At 56.3% G+C, this 20,936-nt stretch overlaps 1 protein-coding gene across 1 annotated transcript in view; it reads right to left on the bottom strand.

The window, feature by feature from the left end:
- APCDD1L (APC down-regulated 1 like) overlaps window positions 1-15,104 on the bottom strand; it is a 57,593-nt gene extending 42,489 nt beyond the window's left edge. The window contains exon 1 of the mRNA XM_045444123.1: window positions 14,036-15,104. Coding sequence (XP_045300079.1) covers window positions 14,036-14,276 — 241 coding nt within the window. The 5' untranslated portion in view covers window positions 14,277-15,104. The remainder of the gene's footprint in view (window positions 1-14,035) is intronic.
- Between the last annotated feature and the right edge of the window lie 5,832 nt (window positions 15,105-20,936).

Genomic DNA, 20,936 nt, shown 5'->3' with positions numbered 1-20,936 from the left:
AGGTGTGCCCGTCCTGGTAGTCACACACATCACGGAGCCGGTGGCCCGCCAGCTTCGAGGCTGGACGACACTGGGCCAGCAGAAGGGACTCAGGAACGGTGGGAGAGGAGGGGAAGGCGTGCTGGGGGGGGGCTCCCCGCCAACCACACCCATGCCCCCCCCCCGCCCCGATTTCTCACTCTTGTCCACCGCCTGCCCTCCCGGAGCCACCAGCTCGGTGTTTGGTTTCATAAACATCATGCACCGACCCATCTTCCTTGCCCAGCAGCTGCTGGAGAGAAGTCCCCAGATGTGCAGGGGACCAAGCCGCTCCTAGTCAGCTGCTTCCCTTCCCCTCGGCGTCCCTTTCAAACCTTCCTCATCTCCCAGAGCCGCTGGCCCGACTCTGGGGGTGACATCCCCGTCTCCGCATCCCACCTCCCTCAAGAAGAGTCCCCTCCCCCTGCCTTGCACCCCTCCCCCCAAGCTCCGCCCCCTCTCCTTCTCCAGAACCTTCTGCGTCCTTTCAGAAGTACTGACCCTTTTCAGAAATACTCAGGCCTGCTCAGCTCTGTCACCTGCCCTGGCCTCACCCACCGCCTGGCCACACCAGAATGCTTCCATTTAATCTCCCAACAGGTATTCTGTGTGTGCCTACTATGCACCAGGCCTTTCGGAATCTGATAGTTTTAGCTTTTATTTATTTATTTATTTATTTATTTATTTTTTTCAACGTTTATTTATTTTTGGGACAGAGAGAGACAGAGCATGAACGGGGAAGGGGCAGAGAGAGAGGGAGACACAGAATCGGAAACAGGCTCCAGGCTCTGAGCCATCAGCCCAGAGCCCGACGCGGGGCTCGAACTCACGGACCGCGAGATCGTGACCTGGCCGAAGTCGGACGCTTAACTGACTGCGCCACCCAGGCGCCCCTAGTTTTAGCTTTTAAAGAAAGACGACATCCAGTTAAAAAACAGCAACAGAAAACAAGCCTCCGTGACCATGCAGGCTGTCAGAGGGAGCCTGTCATGAGCTTGCTCTGCTGAGCCGAGTCTATCACCCCTGGGTGCCCCACTGGCCCCGGATGGAGCCCAAGCTCCTAGGCCGGGCTGGGGGCCTCTGCGACCTGTCCCCTTCCATCTGACTGCCTCCTACCACCGCGGTGAGCCAGGAATGACGGCAGATCGTCCTTCCTCGTGTCCTCTTGGCCAACTCCCACTTGTCCCCCCGGGACCTCACCAAAACTCCTGTGCTCAGGGAGGCCTTCTCTGAGTCTCCGAGGGGGGAAGCCCATGCTCTTACGGAGTGTACCACCTGCATTAGGATTTTGTGACTGCTGTCATTCACACATCCACATGACTGCTGTCATGTCACCCTTCTGCAGCCACCTCCACGGTCTCTGTGAAGGAGGGGCGGTGGCTACGTTCAGCAGACAGGTGACTTCTGTGAGTGCTAACATAGCTAAGAACATCCTTGCTCTCGGGTAACTTGAGCACCATATGGCCAATCCGGATTCTGGATCTCCTCCACCTCCGACCCGATCCATTTGGGCTACAGCTAGCCCCTAAGGCTAGTAAGGAATTTGGACAACGAGTTAGAAAAAGGTGACCCTCCGGGCAGGCCCAGTCCGCACCAGGGCCCTTGGCTGGGCTTGTGGAACACAGATACCATGTCACTCCTGTAGAGTGGACAACCCACCCCATAGTTCATGGTGGTCCGACCACCACAGTCTTCCCCAGATTCTATCATCCTCCTGATAGCAGAGCACACATCTGGGAGTCATCTCGTCACCCCCCATCGTGGGTTGAATTGTGCTCCCCGGAAAGATACGTTCAAGTCCTAACTCCCAGTACCCGTGAATATGATCTTGGAAATCGGGTTTTTGCAGAGGTGGTCAAGTTAAGATGATGACATACTGGATGAGGGGGGGCCCTAGTCCAATAACCGGTGTTCTGAGAAGATGGAAACTGGGACAGAGACCCAGAAGACGTAGGGAACCATGCCGTGTAAAGACGGGGATAGAGACTGGAATGAGGTGACCAAAAGCCGGAGAACACCCAGACCCACCAGAAACTGGAAGAGGCAAGGAAGGAGTCTCCTTTGGAGCCTTTGGAGGGAGCCCGGCCCTGCCGATACGTTGACTTTCCAGCCCCCAGAACTAGGAAAGAATACATGTCTGTTGTTTTAAGCCCTAGTTGGCGGTACCTTGGTCTGGCAGCCCCAGGACACTCTCACGGCATCTGCATCCGGTCCACTGACGAGTCCTAGTGTTCTGCCTCCGCATGTATTTAGAGATAGTTCTGCTCTGTCCATCTCCGCCAGGGCAGCCCAGCCTTCCCCGCTGCCTCCCAGAGACCCATTCTCCGTCCAGCAGCCGGACAGCCTATTTGAGCCTCTAAATTTGCCATTGGACTTGACCACAACCTTGTCCAAGACCTTCTACCACCGCACGAGCTGGCCTGCCCTCCCTTCTGACCTGTCTCCATCACCCTCTCCTCCTCCAGCTGTTCAGACTTCCCTCCCGTTCCCTAAACCGACCAAAGTGACTTCTGTCTCCGGGCCTCTGCACCTGCTGAGTCCCCGACTCTGGTTCCCTTCATCCTAGATCTTTCCATGGCCAGCTTCTTTTCATTTCATCTTTTTGGAGCGAGCTCCAAAGTGGCCTCCTCCCAGGTTCACGGGCAGCCCTGCCCCTGGTGGGTCACACCACCCCCTGGCTTCTCTTCTTGTCACAGAGACGTCACCCTCAGTCATTTCCTCGTTTATTTCTTTCCTTATTGCCTGCTCCCCCCTCCCCGCCCCAAGCCCCGCACAGAACTAGAATGTGAGCCCCGTGAGGGCCACACCCGTTTTGTTTACTGTTGCGTCACCCCCTCCCCCAGGGTGTAGGACAGGTGTCTGGCACACGGTAGGCACCGCCTGAATGCCTGCTGAAGAACTGAAAACTTGGACAAAGAAATACACCATTGAGTTGAAGTTACATGAAGTTGCATGAAGGGAGAGAAGTGTGTCTTTGTACTGAAGCGGGATAAAAAAGGAAAAGAACTTTCCGAGCAAATTAATCTATGTAAACAGGGTGAACCCTGTGTTTCGCCCTGTCAGTAATGAACTGCAGAAGCCCTGGCCTCAGGCTCCCGGGAGGATCGCTCTGGAGACGGATATGTAAATTCCAGGCGAATCTGTGTCCTTGGTGAAGCCCTTAGAGGGTTTGGGGGGGCTCAGGCCCCAGCCTGTCCTCCCTGGGCCTCCGTCAGCAATAATGAATGCTCTGGATAGGAACGGACTTAGCTCCTCACATGTACCTGGGGGGCTCCGATGGGAAGTGAGGCGGTCCCTAAGCACGGTTAACAGCATAACACAGTTTCTGAATTGTCCCTAAGCAGGCGCTTACCAGCCCTGAACGCTCGGAGTGGGGTTTGCCAGGAGAATGATGGTGCTGCACAGAGTTACCCTGTCTGAGACTTCAGTGGTTACTTTAAAGACTATCTGTCTATCCATCTATCCATCTATCTATCTATCTCTCATCTATTTTGAGAGACAGACAGCAAGCTGGGGAGGGACAGAGAGAGAGGGAGAGAGAGAATCCCAAGCAGGCTCCGTGCTCAGCACGGGGTCCGAAGCGGGACCTGAGCCGAAACCAAGTGCTGGACACCCAGGCGCCCCTCAGTGTCTCCTTTAAACGGATCCGTCGCAAAAGGCCGACGAAGACGCAAAAGCCTGGTAAGACCGGGGAGGAAAAAACAAGGCCGAAGGTCCGCCGTTGTAAGATGCCAGGCACCCCTGCCCACTGGCATGTTGGTTTTCATTGCAGTCACTGGGGGCTGCTGGGAAGGAAGTTGGAGCCCAACAGATCTGGTTGAAGCTGACGGGCTAAACAGTAGACTTAAGTTTCCAACTATCTAGAAACCACACCCAACCACCAAAAACACATGTTAAAACAACTCTAATTGTATATTTCAAAGAACAAGCAATTTAGTTTTACTGCGGTCGCTGGTGATTCCAAGCTAAATACATCTGTGTCTTGCTCTCCGTTTCTAGGCATGTTTTTTCGGGAAGAGTGGGGTTGGGTGTGAGCTATTGTTTTTCTTCCCCTTCTCTGCATAATTTAGTATTAAGGCTGGGGGACGGCAGCCCAGATTTGAGCTCTGGGGAGAGCTAACGATGGAGACCAGAGCATGCACACCATCCAGCTAACTGCTCAGACAGCACGGTCTCAAAATGGACATTGGAGGCACCGGGTAGGTGCTTTGGTTGTAAGCAACAGAAGCCGCGCCTGACTCAGCAAACCGAGAGGGAACTCCTTAGAAGAGCGTGGGTGAGCACTGACCTCAGCGGTGCCCTGCACCCGGCTGGTGGGAACTATCCTACGGTGTCCCTAGGACACCCCGCGTGGGCAGGGTGCACCCAAGCTTCCGGTCACTGCACGGAGATTCTAGGTCCCGGAGCCAGCACCCTATCTGCCCAGCCTGACACTCCTCCCCCAGCTGGAGGGGAGGCACCTTGACTGCCAAGTCCTCCAGAATGAGAGTCAACGGGGGAACTTTGCTGTGAGCAGAAGGAGGCGTTTGTCCGTCACATTCTGCGTCGGGCAAAGAGGACTTGAGAAGGGGGGTGGGCGGGGGATTCCTCAGGGCCAAGGAATCAATGCAGCGAATCTCCCGGGTGTTGGGGAGGACCACACCTTCCCTGGTTCTCCCGTGTGGTGAGAAGTGGGTCCCTCAGCCCCTGGGCTGCCCATGCGGAGACTGTTTGCACCTCTGGTCTGCCAGGGAGCAGTGAGGCTCCCTGGGCTCACAGGGTCCGGCATCTCGCGTGCTCTGGATGGCTCCTGAACAACCACAAACCCACAGGCTCCGGTCTGTCCAGGCCTCTGCCCCTGAGAAGCCTCCTAACCCCGTGGCCTCCATTCACTTGGGGGTCCAATGACAATGACAGAGGCACCTGGGTGGTTAAGCATCTGACTTTGGCTCAGGTCGTGATCTCGAGGTTCGAGAGTTCGAGCCCCACATCGGGCTCTGTTGTCGGCGAGGAGCCCGCTTCAGATCCCCTGTCTCCCCCTCTCTCTGCCCCTCCCCCACTAGGGTGCGCATGCTGTCTTTCTCTCTGTCTCCCTCTCTCTCTCAAAAACAAATAAACATTGAAAAAATGGCAATGACAGCAATACCCGAATCACAAAGTGGCTGAGAAGAAATAACGTAATGTCCCCTAAAGTGCTTAATGACAGCAGGTGCCCGGTGGACGTTAGCCTTTGCTGATACGGATGCATCCGGAGCCATGGCCTGGCCTCAGTCACCCTACACGGACTCTAGTCCCCTGTCCTGTAGCCCCATGTACTTCACAGGGCACAGGGGCACCTAAGAGCTTCTCTAGGCCTGCGACCCGACACCAGGCCCCCACCCCGCAGCTGGGGCAGGCTGAGCAAACCCCAGCCTTCATGACTTCTCCAACCAGACTTTCCGGTGGGGGTCCTGGCAAACCCGGGGGACTGTGGCTCTGGGAGGCTGCAAACCCAGCCCAGATGGAATTGATCCTGTAGGAAATACACAAAGACAGAGAAATCACCCATAATCACACCTCCCAGAGATAACCACTCACTCGCCTATCTTCGTCTAGTTCATTTTTAAAGAATAAGGATGCCCCCGTCCACCCCCCACCAGTGAAAATAAACCTGAGAGCAAATGTATAGATACCGGGTTTCTGTTCTAACGTTTTATCAAAAATATCTTTCCGTATCATTCAATGTGGTTTTCTGACATTGGATTTTTTTGTGGGTGCGTAATTCCCTCCAAATTTATTCAAGTCGTTGCCTCGAGTTGGAATATTTAGGTGTTGGTCTCCCGGCCTCCCTTCCCTCCTTGGGTCCCTGGGTCCAGCTTGAGTCCGTCCCACCTCTCAGCTGCAGACCGGTGACATGACTTCCAGATTCTCCACCTCCCAGAAACACCCGCTGCCGTCCCACCCACGGGTGGGTCCTTCGGATGCAACACAAGGCGTCACGGGCAGATTTGCAGCCCCCCCCCAAATATGTTCGAATCCTACCCCCCAGTATCTTGGCATGTGACCTTATTTAGAAATAGGGTCATTACACACGTAAATAGTTAAGAGGAAGTCATACCGGAGGAGGGGTGCCCTACGCCAAGACGACTGGGCTCCTTCCAAGAAGGGGTGAAGAGGGACAGACACGCAGGAGGCAGCCACGTGACGGCGTGGGCAGACACTGGAGGGCTGCGTCTAAAGTCAGGGGAGGCCACAGATTGCCAGCCAACACCAGAAGCCACGAGAGGCAAGACGGGATCCTGTCCTACGGGTTTCAGAGGGAGCGTGACCCTGCTCCCACCGGGACTTCAGATTTCCAGAAGCCCGAGGCAGTGACTTCCCGTTGTTTTGAGTCACCCACTCGGCGGTACTTTGTACGGCAGCGTGGGACGCGACGCAGAAACACTTCCCAAATCCTCTGCCTGAAACACATGGCATCAGACCACCCACCACGGTGGGCCCTTTGGCTACCTGGTCGGGCAGAGGCCACCCCCCTCGCACCTGTGGAGGCAGGAAGCTGGGCTTCTGACCCCCTCCCCGTCCTCTGTGCCCCCGGCCAACCGTTTCTGACCCTTCCTCTCTGGCCGTGCTGCTGTTGTCCCCGGAGGCCTCGCAGCTGTCCCCGAGACGCAGTGTCCCTTGGTCTCTGGAGGGGAACCCGCAGGGCAGCGTCCTGTCCCTGTCTAATGGTGTGAGTGGCCCAGCAAGTGCCTGTTCTGTGCCTGGCGCTGTGCTGACTTTTCCACCCACAGAGTCTCCTGGCAGCAACCCCGTGGTGTAGACGTTATCTGGCAAAGGAGGAGACCGAGGCAAGAAGGATGAGTAATTAGCGAATGGAGGGGCAGCCGCTGGGGTCTGAATGTGGGAAGCTGTTTCCAGGACCCAGTCTACACCGCGGTCCTCGCTGACGGACAGTTGGGGTCCTTCCAGCCCCAACAGCTTTCTGATCAGCACGTAATCGGGGATCTAGGAAGCTGTCCGGCCGGCTTGCCTGCAGTCTCTGTATGTGCTCCCCACGTGGGGCCACGCACGGAGACCAGGGCCCCGATGCCTCGGGCGAGTGCGTCTCCCGGTGCCCAGACCTCACACAGGCTCGTGGAGGAAGGCAGCAGGGCAGGGAGGCCCCTGCCTGGGCTTGGAGCTGGACCCTCACTGGCGGGGCGTGGTTGGTTAAGGCATGAAGTTCCGTGGCCCACGAGTCTGGGCCCTGGGCTTCCCGCCGGATGACCCTGGGCGCGTGATCTTGCTTCTGTCTTCCGTGAAATGTGCCCATCACACAGGGAGGTCACGAGAATGAGGCAAAGCGAGCGGTGTGCTTGGCACGGCCCCCTGAGCTATGCCCTTCTCCCCAAGGAAAGTCGGTCTTGCTCTCCCACACATACGCTCAACATGTGGTCATTTATGGTAAGAACATCTGGCCATCTATCCGTCCCTCTGGGGAAAAATGCACGTTTAGCTTATAGCCTATGAATGTGCCCTTGCACATGTTCCAATGGAGTAGAAGCGAAAAGGCTGAGGAATTGGCAAGTTCCTTTTAGGAAGCATGAGTGGACAAGTGGAAGGCTGCGAGAAACGGCAACATACACAGGAGACCATTTGTTTTCTCTATGTAAAGAGCACTCACAAATCAACAAGAAGAAAAGATGTTTTCCAAAAGGTCAATATAAAAATGGGCAAAGGATATGACCAGACAGTAGTTCACAGGAAAATCAATTCAAGGGGTCCATGAAAATCCAAACAGACGTTCCTCTTTGCTCGTCATTAAAGGAATGCAAATCCAAACAAGCAAGCATCGCCACTGGCAAGATTTTTGAAGAATGATAATGACGAGGCCTGGCAAGGTTGGGAACTGGTGCTGTCCGAGGCCATCTGTGGGGAGCGCTAACTGGTGCAACCCATCTGGAAGGAAGGCTAGTGAAAGAATTTAACACACACATTTTGCCACGGCAATTCCACTGTAAAGAACTTACACCCAGATGCATGGGTGAAGGGGAGGCTGGGGGAAGACCAGTGCGGCAAACAGAAGGGACGGCACGTGTGTGCAAGGAGACCGTGGTAGAAGGGACTTCCTTGTGACTGCGTCACGGCGGTGACTGGCGGCCGCCGTCTTCTCCGAGGCGGAAGAAAGCTTGTCTGGGAAATGTGTGGGGACGTGGGTCCGATGGGGACTGACGAGCACCAGAAGGAGAGGAGAGAGGACAGAGTCGCAAGGAAGAGGGGTGAGTGGAGAACGCGCTGAGCTGGACAGAGGGTCTGGCTGCGACTGAGTCCCATGCACGCTTTCCTACAGCCTATATCGTGACAGGATATGAGCATTTTCAATCTCAAAATGCACCCCCCCCCCCAAAGTGGCTGACAGCCTCGATTAAATGAGAGGGAGAGAAATGAGGACCGAGGAGCCAGAGTAATGACCGAGGGCTGGAGGCTGGGGAGGCTGTGTTTCCCACCCCTGCTTCTCCTCCGGGGAATGCTGTGCGTGTGCTGACGTGGGTGCCACGTGGAGCGTGGGCCTGTTGGACGTGTTCAGATAGCCCACCGCCCTTACCAGCATGACTCCGAGGCTCGGGATTCGGGGAGCCTGCGGGGGGCCAAAACCACAGTCAAAAGCATGTGTCCTTGTTGGTGGAGCTCCTTAGGCTCAGAGACTTTCAGGGCTGGAGGCAAATCCAGGCAGCTTCCTCACCGAAGCAGCCCCCCCCCCGCCATCATTCCGTTCGCTCTTGGATGCCTCCAGTGATGGGGAACTCACTAGCGGGTTCCTTCCCTGCCAAAACCCTTCAGTGGACCCTCCACTGCCCTCAAGGCGAAGTCCAACTCCTCCTCGAGGCCCTCTCTGATCGAGCCCCTGCCAACCTCCGAGCTCACCCACAGCCACCCCCCTGCCCCTCCGCCCCCCCCTCGCCAGCCCCGGGGGCCTCGTCTCTGGTCACTGTTTCCTTTCACACCTCGGTCTTGGCACATGCCGGTCCCTGTCCGTGGATGTTCCTCCTCCGGTCAACGCTTCCTCTTTGGTCAGATTTCAGCTCGCATGGCACCGCCCCACCCCGCCGCCTTCCGCCTAGGCTCCGTGCCCCTGGATGTCCTCTCTGTGGTGCTCATCATTTTGTCATCAGTTGCTCTACTGAAGATTTCCTCGCCCATTTGACTCAGGCTTCCACGAGGATGGGGGGCGGGGGGGGGCATGCCTCGTTTTGTCAGGGTTGCCGGTCCCATCGCAGCGGTCACGGTGTCCTCAAGGACATGCAGGCCACCCGAGTGGGAACCAGACGGACGTTGAGGGACTCGCTCAAGCTCGGGTTGAACCGGCGACTGGCGGAGAGCCGGGGCCTGCCTCTTTCCTCTGCAGGGCTGGAGAAATTCGTGCAGGGTCTGGCTCTTTGCAGGGAGAGCACGGAGGGCTCACCAGCTTCTGGGTCGAGCGCTGGCCTCAAATCGTCTCACGTAACCCTTCTGGCACCGCCTGAAGGCTAGGGCTATTCCCCACTGACTGATGGGGACATCGGGGACAGAATCGGTGCCAGAGCTAGGGTGGGGACCAGGTCCGTCCCAATTCCCAAGATGCCGCTGTCAAGCTCTCTGCAGCACACAAAACATGCGTTGGGTTCGGCCACGCCCGGCAGGGCTCCGGGCGCACAGGTGGGGGAGTGGGGGGGCCTGGGTGGGGACCGGTCCCGCACCCCCTCCCCCGTGCTGTCTCGGTACCCCCTGGACCACAGGCGGCCCCTCCAGCTGGGAGGTGTGACATTCGCTGGGATATGCTAGTCCCTGTGGCACCTTCCCCGCCCGCTCGTGTTCTGCAGCTCACTTACTGGGTCGTACAGTTCGTTTCCTGCATCAGGGTCTTTTGGAAACTGTCTGAATATCCCAGGAGGACGGGGGACTGGCTTTGCACAGAGGGTTCCCGAAAGCCACTTGGGCCTAAGCAACGACCACACCACACGTCTGGCCACACCTCCTGGCCAGCCCCTGGTGTCAACTTCAGAATTTAGGTCTCAGCTCCATTGTCCTCAAGTTCAGTCCGATTTCAGGGTCCTCCTTTCCCTGCATCGGGCTATCGATCTTCATTTTCTAGACCGGCTTTGGCGGTGAAAGCAATATGCCTTGGAAGTTTCATCAGGGGCTCATTCTGGCTTGAAGCTTTCATTAACACAGTTAACTTCCAGTACATTGCACAAATGTTTCTTCATGTGTGGCTTCTAATGGGTCTGCCATCCAGATGGTTTTGAAATTAAGGAAGCTGCTATATTTGCCTGGAGCTGCTTATTTTGAATTTGGAGATTAGACCCCCGGTCAGGAGATAAGCAACACAGCTGGCCACCGAGATCCGTCCCCAGCCATTGCCTGTGCGGCCAGAGGAAGTTTCCTATGACAGCTGTCTGTGTTTTGTTTTGTTTTGTTTTTTAATTTATTTTTAATGTTTATTTATTTTTGAGAGACAGAGAGAGAGAGAGAGACAGAGCGTGAATGGTGGAGGGGGCAGAGAGAGAGGGAGACGCAGAATCCAAAGCAGGCTCCAGGCTCCGAGCTGTCAGCACAGAGCCCGACGTGGGGCTCAAACTCACAAACCGTGAGATCATGACCTGAGCCGACTGAGCCACCCAGGTGCCCCTGTCTATGTTTTAAATAACTAACTCAGGGGCACTTGGGTGGCTCCGTCGGTTAAGCGTCCGACTTTGGCTGAGGTCATGACCTCACGGTTCGTGGGTTCGAACCCCGCGTCGGGCTCTGTGCTGACAGCTGACAGCTGACAGCTGGGAGCCTGCTTCGGATTCTGTGTCTCCCTCTCTCTCTGCCCCACCCCTGCTTGCACTCTGTCTCTCTCCGTCTTTCAAAAATGAAAAAACATTAAAAAAATTTTTAAATAACTAATGTAATTACCGGTCTTCATCCGCATTCGATCTTCAGATGAGCGTCCTTAATTTTCTTCCCAGTTTTTACTCTCGGTTTTGAAAGGGAGTCCCACATCGACAACTCATTTATTACGGAACAGCCTGTGACTCTGTTTTAGTTAATCTGTCTTGAAACGATAACTTGCCATCACAGAGAATATGGCTCGAGATAAAAGCAGGACCGAAATTAGAAAAAAGAAATACAAATGAGGGGGAAAAAAAAAAAAAAAAAAAGAGGCTGTGGTTTTTCATTTTCCCCCTCAAGCAGCACTTGCTGAGTAAGGAGATTTTTAGAAGCCAGAAATTGCTGCGGAGCAAACCAGCGCTGGAAGCTGGTGAACTGGCACAGGACCCCGTCTGGCACTGCAGGGCTTGGGGGAAGGTCTCTGCTGCAGCGGGGGGACTAGACCGCTACCCACAGCCGCGCTCCCGTCATCCCCGAGGAGGAGGAGGACGTTTTCAGAGACAAGAGGGAGGGAGGAAAAAAAAAAATCAGCGTCCAAATTAGAAACTACCTAAGCTGCCTTGTTTTTCTTGGGGCCCCCACTGTGCCTTTGATTTCCTGATTGCTCCAAGCAAGAATAACAAAATTCATCAGACCCGGTGATTTTGGTAGATTTCATTTGAAAAGCCACCAGTTGAGTTGGATTGATCCACTCCAGTGGTTCTCGACCCGGGGCGGCTTTGCAGCTGGGGGACCCTGGGCACCGTCTGGAGGCCCTTTGGGTCCTCGTAACTGGGAAGCTACTGCTGCTGGCATCTGGGAGGGGAGAGGCCAGGGGTCCCGCTACATATCCTGCTGGTACAAGGAACGGCCCCCCGAGCGGAGGATGGGTCAGTGGTACTGGGGCTGAGCCACCCTGGCGGTGTGCACGCGCGTGTCCTCAGTCGGAGTTTGCCTGGTGGGGCCCCTGGTGTGCCCGCCATTCGATACCAGATTTGCAGAACCGGAGGCCTAAATGATGGACGTATCTGAAGGATTAACGGGGTTCTGTTTCCTTTCACTAAAGGCCAAAGGGTCTTGCTGCCGGGAGGTGCAGCCAGGGGTGAAAAGAACTTCTGAAGAAAGTGTTCAGCAGCAGACGGTGCCCGAGTCACGAGCAGGGAAATGCTAGGGCTGCCCGCAGGGGACCGTCACCCTTTCTAGCCACAGCATCTGCCTCGAGCGGGGGTTCCGGGGCGTCCCCGTCTGCCCCCCGGGGCCCGTCAGGCGCTCCTGGCTTCTCTCCTGTGGAATCTGTCGCGCTCGCTATGGCAAAAGGTCGCCAAGGAGTGAAGCGCCCGGGCTCCCCGAGAGCCAGCCGCGATGCTGAACTTCAGCGATTTTATTAGCATGACGAGAAGTGCGGGGCCTGCCAAAGACAACAGCCCTGTGCTGTGACCAAGACTGCAGGTTTCTGGGGCAATCTGCCCTCTTGCTCTTGATGGCCCCATCCCGGCGGTGCCGATGGTGGGGGGAGCCTCCTCCCCGCCCTCCTCCCACCTCGGCCCCCAGAGGAAAGTGCGGACGTCCTTGGCCAGGCTCTCCCCTCGCCCTCCACTCGTTCTCTCCCGCCCTCTCTCATGGACCAGCAGGGCAGCCCTGGCCTGCTTTTGCATTGGTGGACGAGTCCCGGGCAGAGGACGGGCGAGTGACTGCTCACCCCTGGCCCTGGCAGCAGGAAAAAATAGCCCCTTCTGATGGATGTAGCTGAGACTCCCCACCTTGCCAACCCGGCCCTCCCTCGACCTTCCTTCGGACCCCCTCCCTCTCTTCTTCAGATATCTTGCTTAGAACTTTGGGGTTGGGAAGAACAGACTCGCGGATGAGGTCCTGTAGGTGGCCCAGACTGCTCCTTGCCCGCAAGTGGAGGAGAGTGGCCGGTGGCCCCTGCCAGTTTACGGGCTGCCCTGTGGCACCCGGCTGCCAGCTTGGAGAGTGCTCCCAGGCAGCGTGCTGAGGGGTTCCCCTGCATACCTTCTCGCACCCTCACAACAATCCCAGGCAGAGGGAGGATTCTGTAAGCCCATTTGACGGATGAGAAAGTTGAGGCTAAGACAGCCGATGGACATGCCTGCCCAAGGCCACACAGGTTTGATATGAAGCCTGATCTGGTTTCTGAGCCAGGTGCTCTGACTCCAGGGCCAAGATGATTCTTCTTCCTTTTTTTAAAAAAATTTTTTTAATGTTTATTTTTGAGAGAGAGAGTGAGACAGAGCGTGAGTGGGGGAGGGGCAGAGAGGGAGGGAGACCCAGAATCCGAAGCAGGCTCCAGGCTCCCAGCTGTCAGCACAGAGCCCGATGCGGGGCTCGAACCCATGAGCTGTGAGAACGTGACCTGAGCCAAAGTCGGACTCCCAACCGACTGAGCCACCCAGGCGCCCCTCCGGGGCCAGGATTCTTAACCCTTCACCATGCGAAGGTGCTTGGGGGTGAACCTCGGACGGGGAACACTTCCACGACTATGGCCGGTCTTGCCCCTGTGGCCAGTGGTGACGCAGTGTGGTCAGTTGGCATTTGTAGAGAGTTTTGTCTGTGCCCACCCAGCGGGAGAGCAGTTAGTCCTGAGGAAAGCACTGCCTCCTCTACCTGGAGTCCCTTGGCTGTCCTCCCTCCTCCCCCGTCAGGCTTGTCGGACACAGTGTGCGCTCAGGGTCACTGCCCCTTCCCAAACTTCTCCCCCGAGCTCTGCCGCAGGGGACAAACCCTGAACACCCACAGTTCAGGACTCAGTGGGCAAGACCGGATCCTGCAGCCCAGATCGGACGGATTTGGGGTTTATAACTTCCCACGGGGGCTTCAGTGGGCCTGGGATCCTCCCACATCTTCCTGGAGGTCGGGGTCCCCCTGGGGGCCCGGCAGGCGCCTGGAGTCCGGGCCCCGACGGCACACAGCACGGCGGTGCGGAGGGGAGAGCACGAGGCACGGTAACATAGTCCGCGGGGGCGCAGGGCGCGGAAGGACCCGGGAGGAGCGGCAGGTGCTGGCCGGGGAGGCCGAGGAAGAGCTCGCGGGGCGCAGCACCGCCGGCCCCGTGCGTGCGCAGGCCCCCACGGCAGTCCCTGCGGCCCTCCCAAGGAAAGTCCGACGGCGAGCTCCCTCCCTCCCGAACTCAGGCGGCGAGCCGGTGTTGGGGGACGGGGGCACCTACCTCCCAAAAGCACCAGGACGCAAGCGTAGGGGAGCATGGCCGTGGGCATCCCGTCGGGGCTGGCCGGCTGGCCCGCGGAGCGCCTCCGCAGTGCGTGGAGAGGAGGCGCGGGGCGCGGGGCGCTGGCGTTACAGCTGGGGTCCTGCGCTGAAGTCGCGAGGGTCCCGAGCCCCCCTCGGCGGCGTTCACTGCGCTCACCCGCCCGGGCTGTTGATAGCTGTAAGTCGAGCCGCGCACTCATAGGTCCGACTTGCCAGAAGAGGTGGAGACAGCCCCAGGCGTTGCGCGCACACCAGTGCAGCGCGCCCAGCCCTCCGGCGCTGCTCCTCCTGCCATTCGGACCCCCCAGCGGACCCCCCTCCGTCCCCTGGGCCTCGCCTCCCCCGAGCTCCTCGCGGTGAGCAAGGAGGCCTCCCTGCAAGGCTTGTCCCGGCCAAGCCCAAGCGGTGCGGTCCTCCCGCCAAAGCGCACCCCTAGCCAGGCCGGTCCCTGGAAGGGCATGGGCGTTGGTGGGAGACTCCTCTCTGCCCCGCTGGGTCCCAGGACCCCCGATGTTTCTATTCAGGCCTTTCAGATACTCTTGGAAAAGTTGCGGTCAACCTGGAGCCCAGAGAGCTCGGGAGCGCGGTGCGAGTGGCCAACCTGGGGTGCCCAGCAGCCTCTCTCTGTAAGGAGCGCGTCCTGCTCCAGAGAGCATCCAGGCAAACAGCGAGGAGCCGACCAGGGCGGTTTCGTCCCCCCACCCCACCCCAACTCCTCCTCCTCCCCCCCCTTCTCATCTGAGTGAGTCAGTTTAGGGTGGCAGAGACAGGGCAGCTGGGGGGAGGAGGAGGGGAAGGAGGAGGAGACAAACACCATGCCCCCAAACCAGACAGCTCTTGTCCCCCACCGCAGGCCCGGGGGCCTCCCCGGGAACCTCCCTGAGTGCCAGGGGATCCTTGAATCCTTGATGAGCATCTGGGAAGGAGGTCCTCTGCAGCTGTTGGGTTTGTGATGGAAGCAGAGAAAAAGCATCAGGGCTTTAGCTGGGTCATTTCTGCCCTCATGGACCATGTGGGCGATGGACGTGAAGCTGTGTGGGGGAGGGAGGCATGGGGGCTGGACACACGTAGACCTGAGGTCCATTTCCACGGGGTTGCCATTGACCGAGAGGACGGAAGGAGGGCGAAAGAGAAGAGAGACCCCGGGGAAGAGAGAGGAAGGGAAAGAGAGCTGGCAGGGCGAAAGGGGCACAAGAGAGGCAAAGGAGGAGCGGGGAGGCAGAGACAGAGAAGCCAGGAGGAGACGCGGGAGAGAGACAAAGAGGAGACAGGAGGATGGGAGGGCAGAGCAGAGATGGAGACTGTCCTCTCCGGACGGCATGGGGACCTCGGGGCAGGTCTCCCAGGGTGCACGTCCACACCGCCGGCCCGCCCTCTGAAGGGTTTATAGACCCATGTGTCCGCCTCTGTCCTGGGGCGGGTGTCTGAGACAGCACCCACCTGTGGATTCCTCCAGAAGCTTGGGTGAGGCCCCCAGGAGCCCTTCAGCTAACTCCAACCTCAAGGACCCCCGATCTGGGGACCCCCTCTCCCCCGCCCCGGGCCGGGCCCTAGCTTTCGTCTTCTCCAGAAGCGGCAGATATGAGCAGGAAGGGCAGAACGAGGCCACAGCGTGATCTTACACAAATGGAAATGTGAGAGAAGCGATCAATTCTCTTCCTGAAAATGACATTTTTTTCTGGTCTCTATGGATTACTGAGAACAGCGTGAGACCAGAGTGGCCGCGCGGAAGCCCAGAGCGGTCTCAGCTCTCCCTGCAGGCAGTGGCCACAGCACGCATTAAGTTCAAGTGTGTGGGGGGCTGACTTTTATGGCGGGCAGGGAGTTGCTCGGGATGATTGTTTATAATTGCGTAATTGGGATTATTTGTGGCAATTTTGTGTCTTTGAATCCGCAAAACGTACGACGACGGATGGTTGTGCTAACTGCATGCTGTCCTGTCCTTACCGTTTGAGACTGCATGGTCTGGGCTTTTTTGCAGCCCCAGGCTGCTGTCCGGGTTTGTCGTGGGGAGGGGCTGTTATAACCCGGGTGGGTTTATAAGTCAGTGCTTTTAGAAGTTACCGTACTGCTATTCGACGTGGGAGCCCCCCCACTGAGGATGGTGCCCAGTTATTAATTGTTGGATTGGCTTATTTATAAATAAGTGCAATTGCCCGTGGCATTGAGAGCCCGGCGTGGGCCAGGTGCTTCAGAGGCATATATGCCTTCCCTGCAAGCGACCTGATGGGAGGTAAGAATTCTCATTTGCCCCATTTTAAAAAATGGGGAAACTGAGTTCCGAGAGGGTGGGCCACGGTCCCAAGGCCACACAGCTGGAAAGTGGCAGAGTCCCTTCTTGTGACCAGGATGCTCTGTGTCTCCGTGGGGGCTCTGTCTCACCACGCTGCTGGCTCTGTTCTAAGTCTGAAGATCCTAGACGGTTTTGTTTTTTTTAATGTTTTATTTATTTTTGAGACAGAGCATGAGCAGGGGAGGGGCAGAGAGAGAGGAAGACACAGAATGGGAAGCAGGCTCCAGGCTCTGAGCTGTCAGCACAGAGCCGGATGCGGGGCGCAGACTCATGAACCGCGAGATCATGACCTGAGCCGAAGTCGGACGCTCAACCGACTGAGCCACCCAGGCGCCCCCAAGTCCAAAGATCCTAAAGGAAAAAGCCCATTCTGTACCAACAGCCTTTCTGGGAAGAAGTTTTGGAAGGACGATGACGGGAGAGCAGTCCGTAAGCCTCAGCGGGGCCCCGCCACGGAGCCCGACAGTTAGGGCTGGGACCCGTGCCCACTTCCTCTTCACGGTCGTGGCGGGGTGGCCCTCAGGAGAGGCCATTCCGGGACAGATACGGGCTCCTGTACAGGGGAGGAAACAGAAGTTCAGGACAGCGAGCTACCTGTTCTGAGGCAGATTTTACTCCCCGAAGAGAAAAAAGCGAAGAAAATGAACAAACGATGTTTGAATAAGACTCTCCTGTAGTTACAAGGAGGTAAAACAAAACAGAAAGAAGGGACCAAAGCTAAAACTTACTAACTGGCCTCAAAATATATTTATTTTTAACGAACAAACAAGCGATATTGTCCGGACCTTGCATTTTGCCAGAGGAAGGGTGGGTATACGCTCGGTTCCGGACCCCTTTTTTACATACAGAACAATCACTTAATTATAAGGCTGTTTGGGGGACAAGCGAATTCTTACTCAAGTCCCCACTCTGCTGGCTGTGAGTCACATCCATGGGCACTATCACATTTTGGCCTCCAGAGCCGAGCCTTTCTGGGCTGTTAACCACAGGGACCCTCCCCAGGCGGTCGGAGCTATTGGGGCTGGTTGGGGGGGGGGGGTGGCCCAGGGTACGTTTTTCTGGGGCCGTGCACAGCCAATGTGAGGGAGGCAGCCATGAGCCAGATGTCCATGATGGGAGGGCAGGAGGCCAGCCTTCCATGCTTTGCTTTTACGTCCCACCCACCCCTCCCCGCAGATCAAAGTCTGGGGGTGGGTCCGTGGAAAGCACAATAGAATGGTAGAATGGAGCCTGTTCCTTTCCCTCCCCACCAAACACCTACCTCCTGCTCCTTGTCTGCTAACAACGCCGTGGGAAGGTAAAATCGCCCCGTGAAATCTTGCCATAAAATGGTCTGCTTCCTCTGCTTGTTATCAGGGGTACCTGATCAAAGCCAGAGTGCTCAGACTTGGTTATCTAACAACCAAATAAACAACCAGGCCAGCTTCCCTGGTTGGCAGAGGGGGGTGGGGGAGGGGTGGCTCTGGATGAAGTGAGAGGCAGGCCAGAGTGGCTGGGTCCCTCTTGGTGGCCATCCCTGCCTACGCAGCGTCACACTGGCCAGATCCTCGCTGTGGACCCTGTGCTCCAGGTGGAGAAACTGAGGCAGGGAAACCATGTTCCTGCCCTCCGGGGGAGGGTAACTGGCACTCATTTGTCCCCTCTGGTGATTGCCATGGCATCAGCCTTATTCCCCAGGGTACCCGTGCTCAGGCCATGCCTTGCGTGTAATGGAGGCTCATCACAGCTTTGCTGAATGAATGAATGAATGAATGAGCACTGGGTTTACATCAGAAAATGTGGTCACGCATCTTTTTTCTTTAAAAAAATTTTTTTTTTTTAATTTACATCCAAATTAGTTAGCCTCTAGTGCAACGATGGTTTCAGGAGTAGATTCCTTAGTGCCCCTTCCCCATTTAGCCCATCCCCCCTCCCACACCCCCTCCAGTAACCCTCAGTTTGTTCTCCATATTTATGAGTCTCTTCTGTTTCACCCCCCTCCCTGTTTTTATATGATTTTTGTTTCCCTTCCCTTATGTGCATCGGTTTTGTCTCTTAAAGTCCTCATATGAGTGAAGTGCTAGGATATTTGTCTTTCTCTGACTAATTTCGCTTAGCGTAATACCCTCTAGTTCCATCCACGTAGTTGTCAATGGCAAGATTCCATTCATTTCGATTGCCGAGTAATACTCCATTGTATATATATAGACCACATCTTCTTTCTCCATTCATCCATCGATGGCCATTTGGGCTCTTTCCATACTTTGGCTACTGTCGATCGTGCTGCTGTAAACACGGGGGTGCATGTGTCCCCTCGAAATGGCACCCCTGTATCCCGTGGATAAATGCCTAGTGGTGCGATTGCTGGGTCGTAGGGTGGTTCTATTTTTAGTTTTTTGAGGAACCTCCATCCTGTTTTCCAGAGTGGCCGCACCAGCTTGCATTCCCAGTGGTCACGCATCTTAATGCCACCACTTAGCAGCTTCCTGGGGCCAGGGCTAGGGTGAGGGAAGTGGGGCACCAGGGCTCAACGCATAAGGGGGGGCTCACTCTCAGGTGCCCACCCTGCACCTATACAAGCTTGCCTCACCCGAGCCCTCGTTCTGCGACTCACTCTGAGTCTGGGTTTCTTCTTCTGGAAATGGGGATGATGCGTGTGCTGCCCAGTGGGATTAAGAAGTCAGGGTCTGCAGAAATGAGCTTTGGATAGAGGATCTCGTCTTGCCAGGTCCTGAGACTCTGGGGAGAGGTGCAAGGTCACACAGCTGCTGTGAGATGGAGCCTGGCTGACAACAGGGTCTGGGACTTGAAAGTCTGGCTACTCAGCCTGGCTCTAAGCTGCTTGGGGTCTGAATGGCTCCTTGTTCAGCTGCCTCTGGGGTAGGCAGGTTGTGAAAATGCCCTGGGATTCCCAGAAGCTTCCCCCGCTAGTCCTCACACCTGTCTCAGTCTTTATGCTCCATCAGGCTGTGGTAGGAGCTGGAAGGCATTGGAGGGTTTAACCAAACATGTAGGTGTTCAGTGAGCACATGTGGGCGGATGGGTGGATGGGTGGATGGATGGATGGATGGATGGATGAATGGATGAGTGGATGGATGGTGGGTGGATGGGTGGGTGAGTGGGTGGGTGTGTGGATGGAGGGATGGATGAATGACTATATGGATGGATGGATGGATGGATGGATGGATGAGTGGTTGGATGGCAGACGGATGGGTGGGTGAGTGGGTGGGTGTGTGGATGGAGGGATGGATGGATGGATGGATGAGTAGGTGGGTGGGTGGATGGATGGATGGGTGGGTGAGTGGGTGAGTGTGTGGATGGAGGGATGGATGAATGACTATATGGATGGATGGATGGATGGATGGATGGATGGATGAGTGGTTGGATGGCGGACAGATGGGTGGGTGAGTGGGTGGGTGTGTGGATGGAGGGATGGATGGATGGATGGATGAGTAGGTGGGTGGGTGGATGGATGGATGGGTGGGTGAGTGGGTGAGTGTGTGGATGGAGGGATGGATGAATGACTATATGGATGGATGGATGGATGGATGGATGGATGGATGGAGGGATGGAGGGATGGAAGGATGGATGGGTAGGTGGGTGGATGGATGACTCAGTGGGCAAGTGAATGGACAGGTGGAGCTACGAGCATTGCAGTTGTCACAGTTGTTCTGGGTGGTGCCCTAACTGAACGGTGTGTTGATTTTATCCTCACATCCATTAATTTATTAGTAATAATTCATCAATGCATCAACTAACCCTTGGATTACAAGTTCCCAAACTGTGGAGGTGCATCACAGTCCTTGCACTTAAAGGGCATTCTTCTGCAAGATGGGACTATGTGTTCACATAGGAACTCTGTAGCCACAGAGCCCAACGTAGTGGGTAAGTGCTTAAACCCTTTGCCGAGGGAAGAGCAGATTCGTGTTCTTATGTTGCCAGGCCTGCTTGCCTGGGAAGTTTGGGTTGGCTTTCCTTCTAAATCTCTGGGTCCCCCAGCCCAGCCCAGCCTCTCTGATGCCAGGACTGCTCATGCTTGGTTGTGGAATGACTGGATGAGCCTCCCAGTCTGGACGCCAGTAGCTCTGTCTATGGAACACCCAGTCGCTTGTCGCTGTTCAGGATTGATGGACAGTTTGGAGCTATTTAGACACACCGGGGCTCACAGGCCAAGTGTAGACAGAACGGGTTGGTTTAGTCCATTTTACTTGAGAAGCAAGAACGTTTAGTGTTGACACCAGGGTTGAGGAGAGGCGGTCCAGTCCAGGGGAGAAAGGAGGCTTTGGTGCCTGCGGGAGTTCATGTCCTGGCATCGCCACTCACGGGGTGCATGACTTTGGACAGCCTTTCTGAGCCTTTGGCTCATCAAAAGTGAGAATCTTCAGAGGCTTGGGGGAGGATCCCGGGAGGTGATGCAATAAAACTCTTAGTGTGGGGCAGGTTGTATGTCCTCGGTAAGATGGTAGCCGTTACCATTGGTGGATGCGTCCCCTAAACACAGAGATGCGTGACCCCTGTGGTACACCCAGACCTCATGCTGGGCTCAGTCCTGCAGGTGTTGGAGCTGGAGGGCCTCAGGAGATCATCT

The sequence above is a fragment of the Leopardus geoffroyi genome, chromosome A3 (assembly GCF_018350155.1).
Source record: "Leopardus geoffroyi isolate Oge1 chromosome A3, O.geoffroyi_Oge1_pat1.0, whole genome shotgun sequence".
In the NCBI taxonomy this organism is placed as follows: domain Eukaryota; kingdom Metazoa; phylum Chordata; class Mammalia; order Carnivora; family Felidae; genus Leopardus; species Leopardus geoffroyi.
Note: the sequence above shows the minus strand (reverse complement) of the source record. Positions and strands in the feature narration are given on the sequence as shown.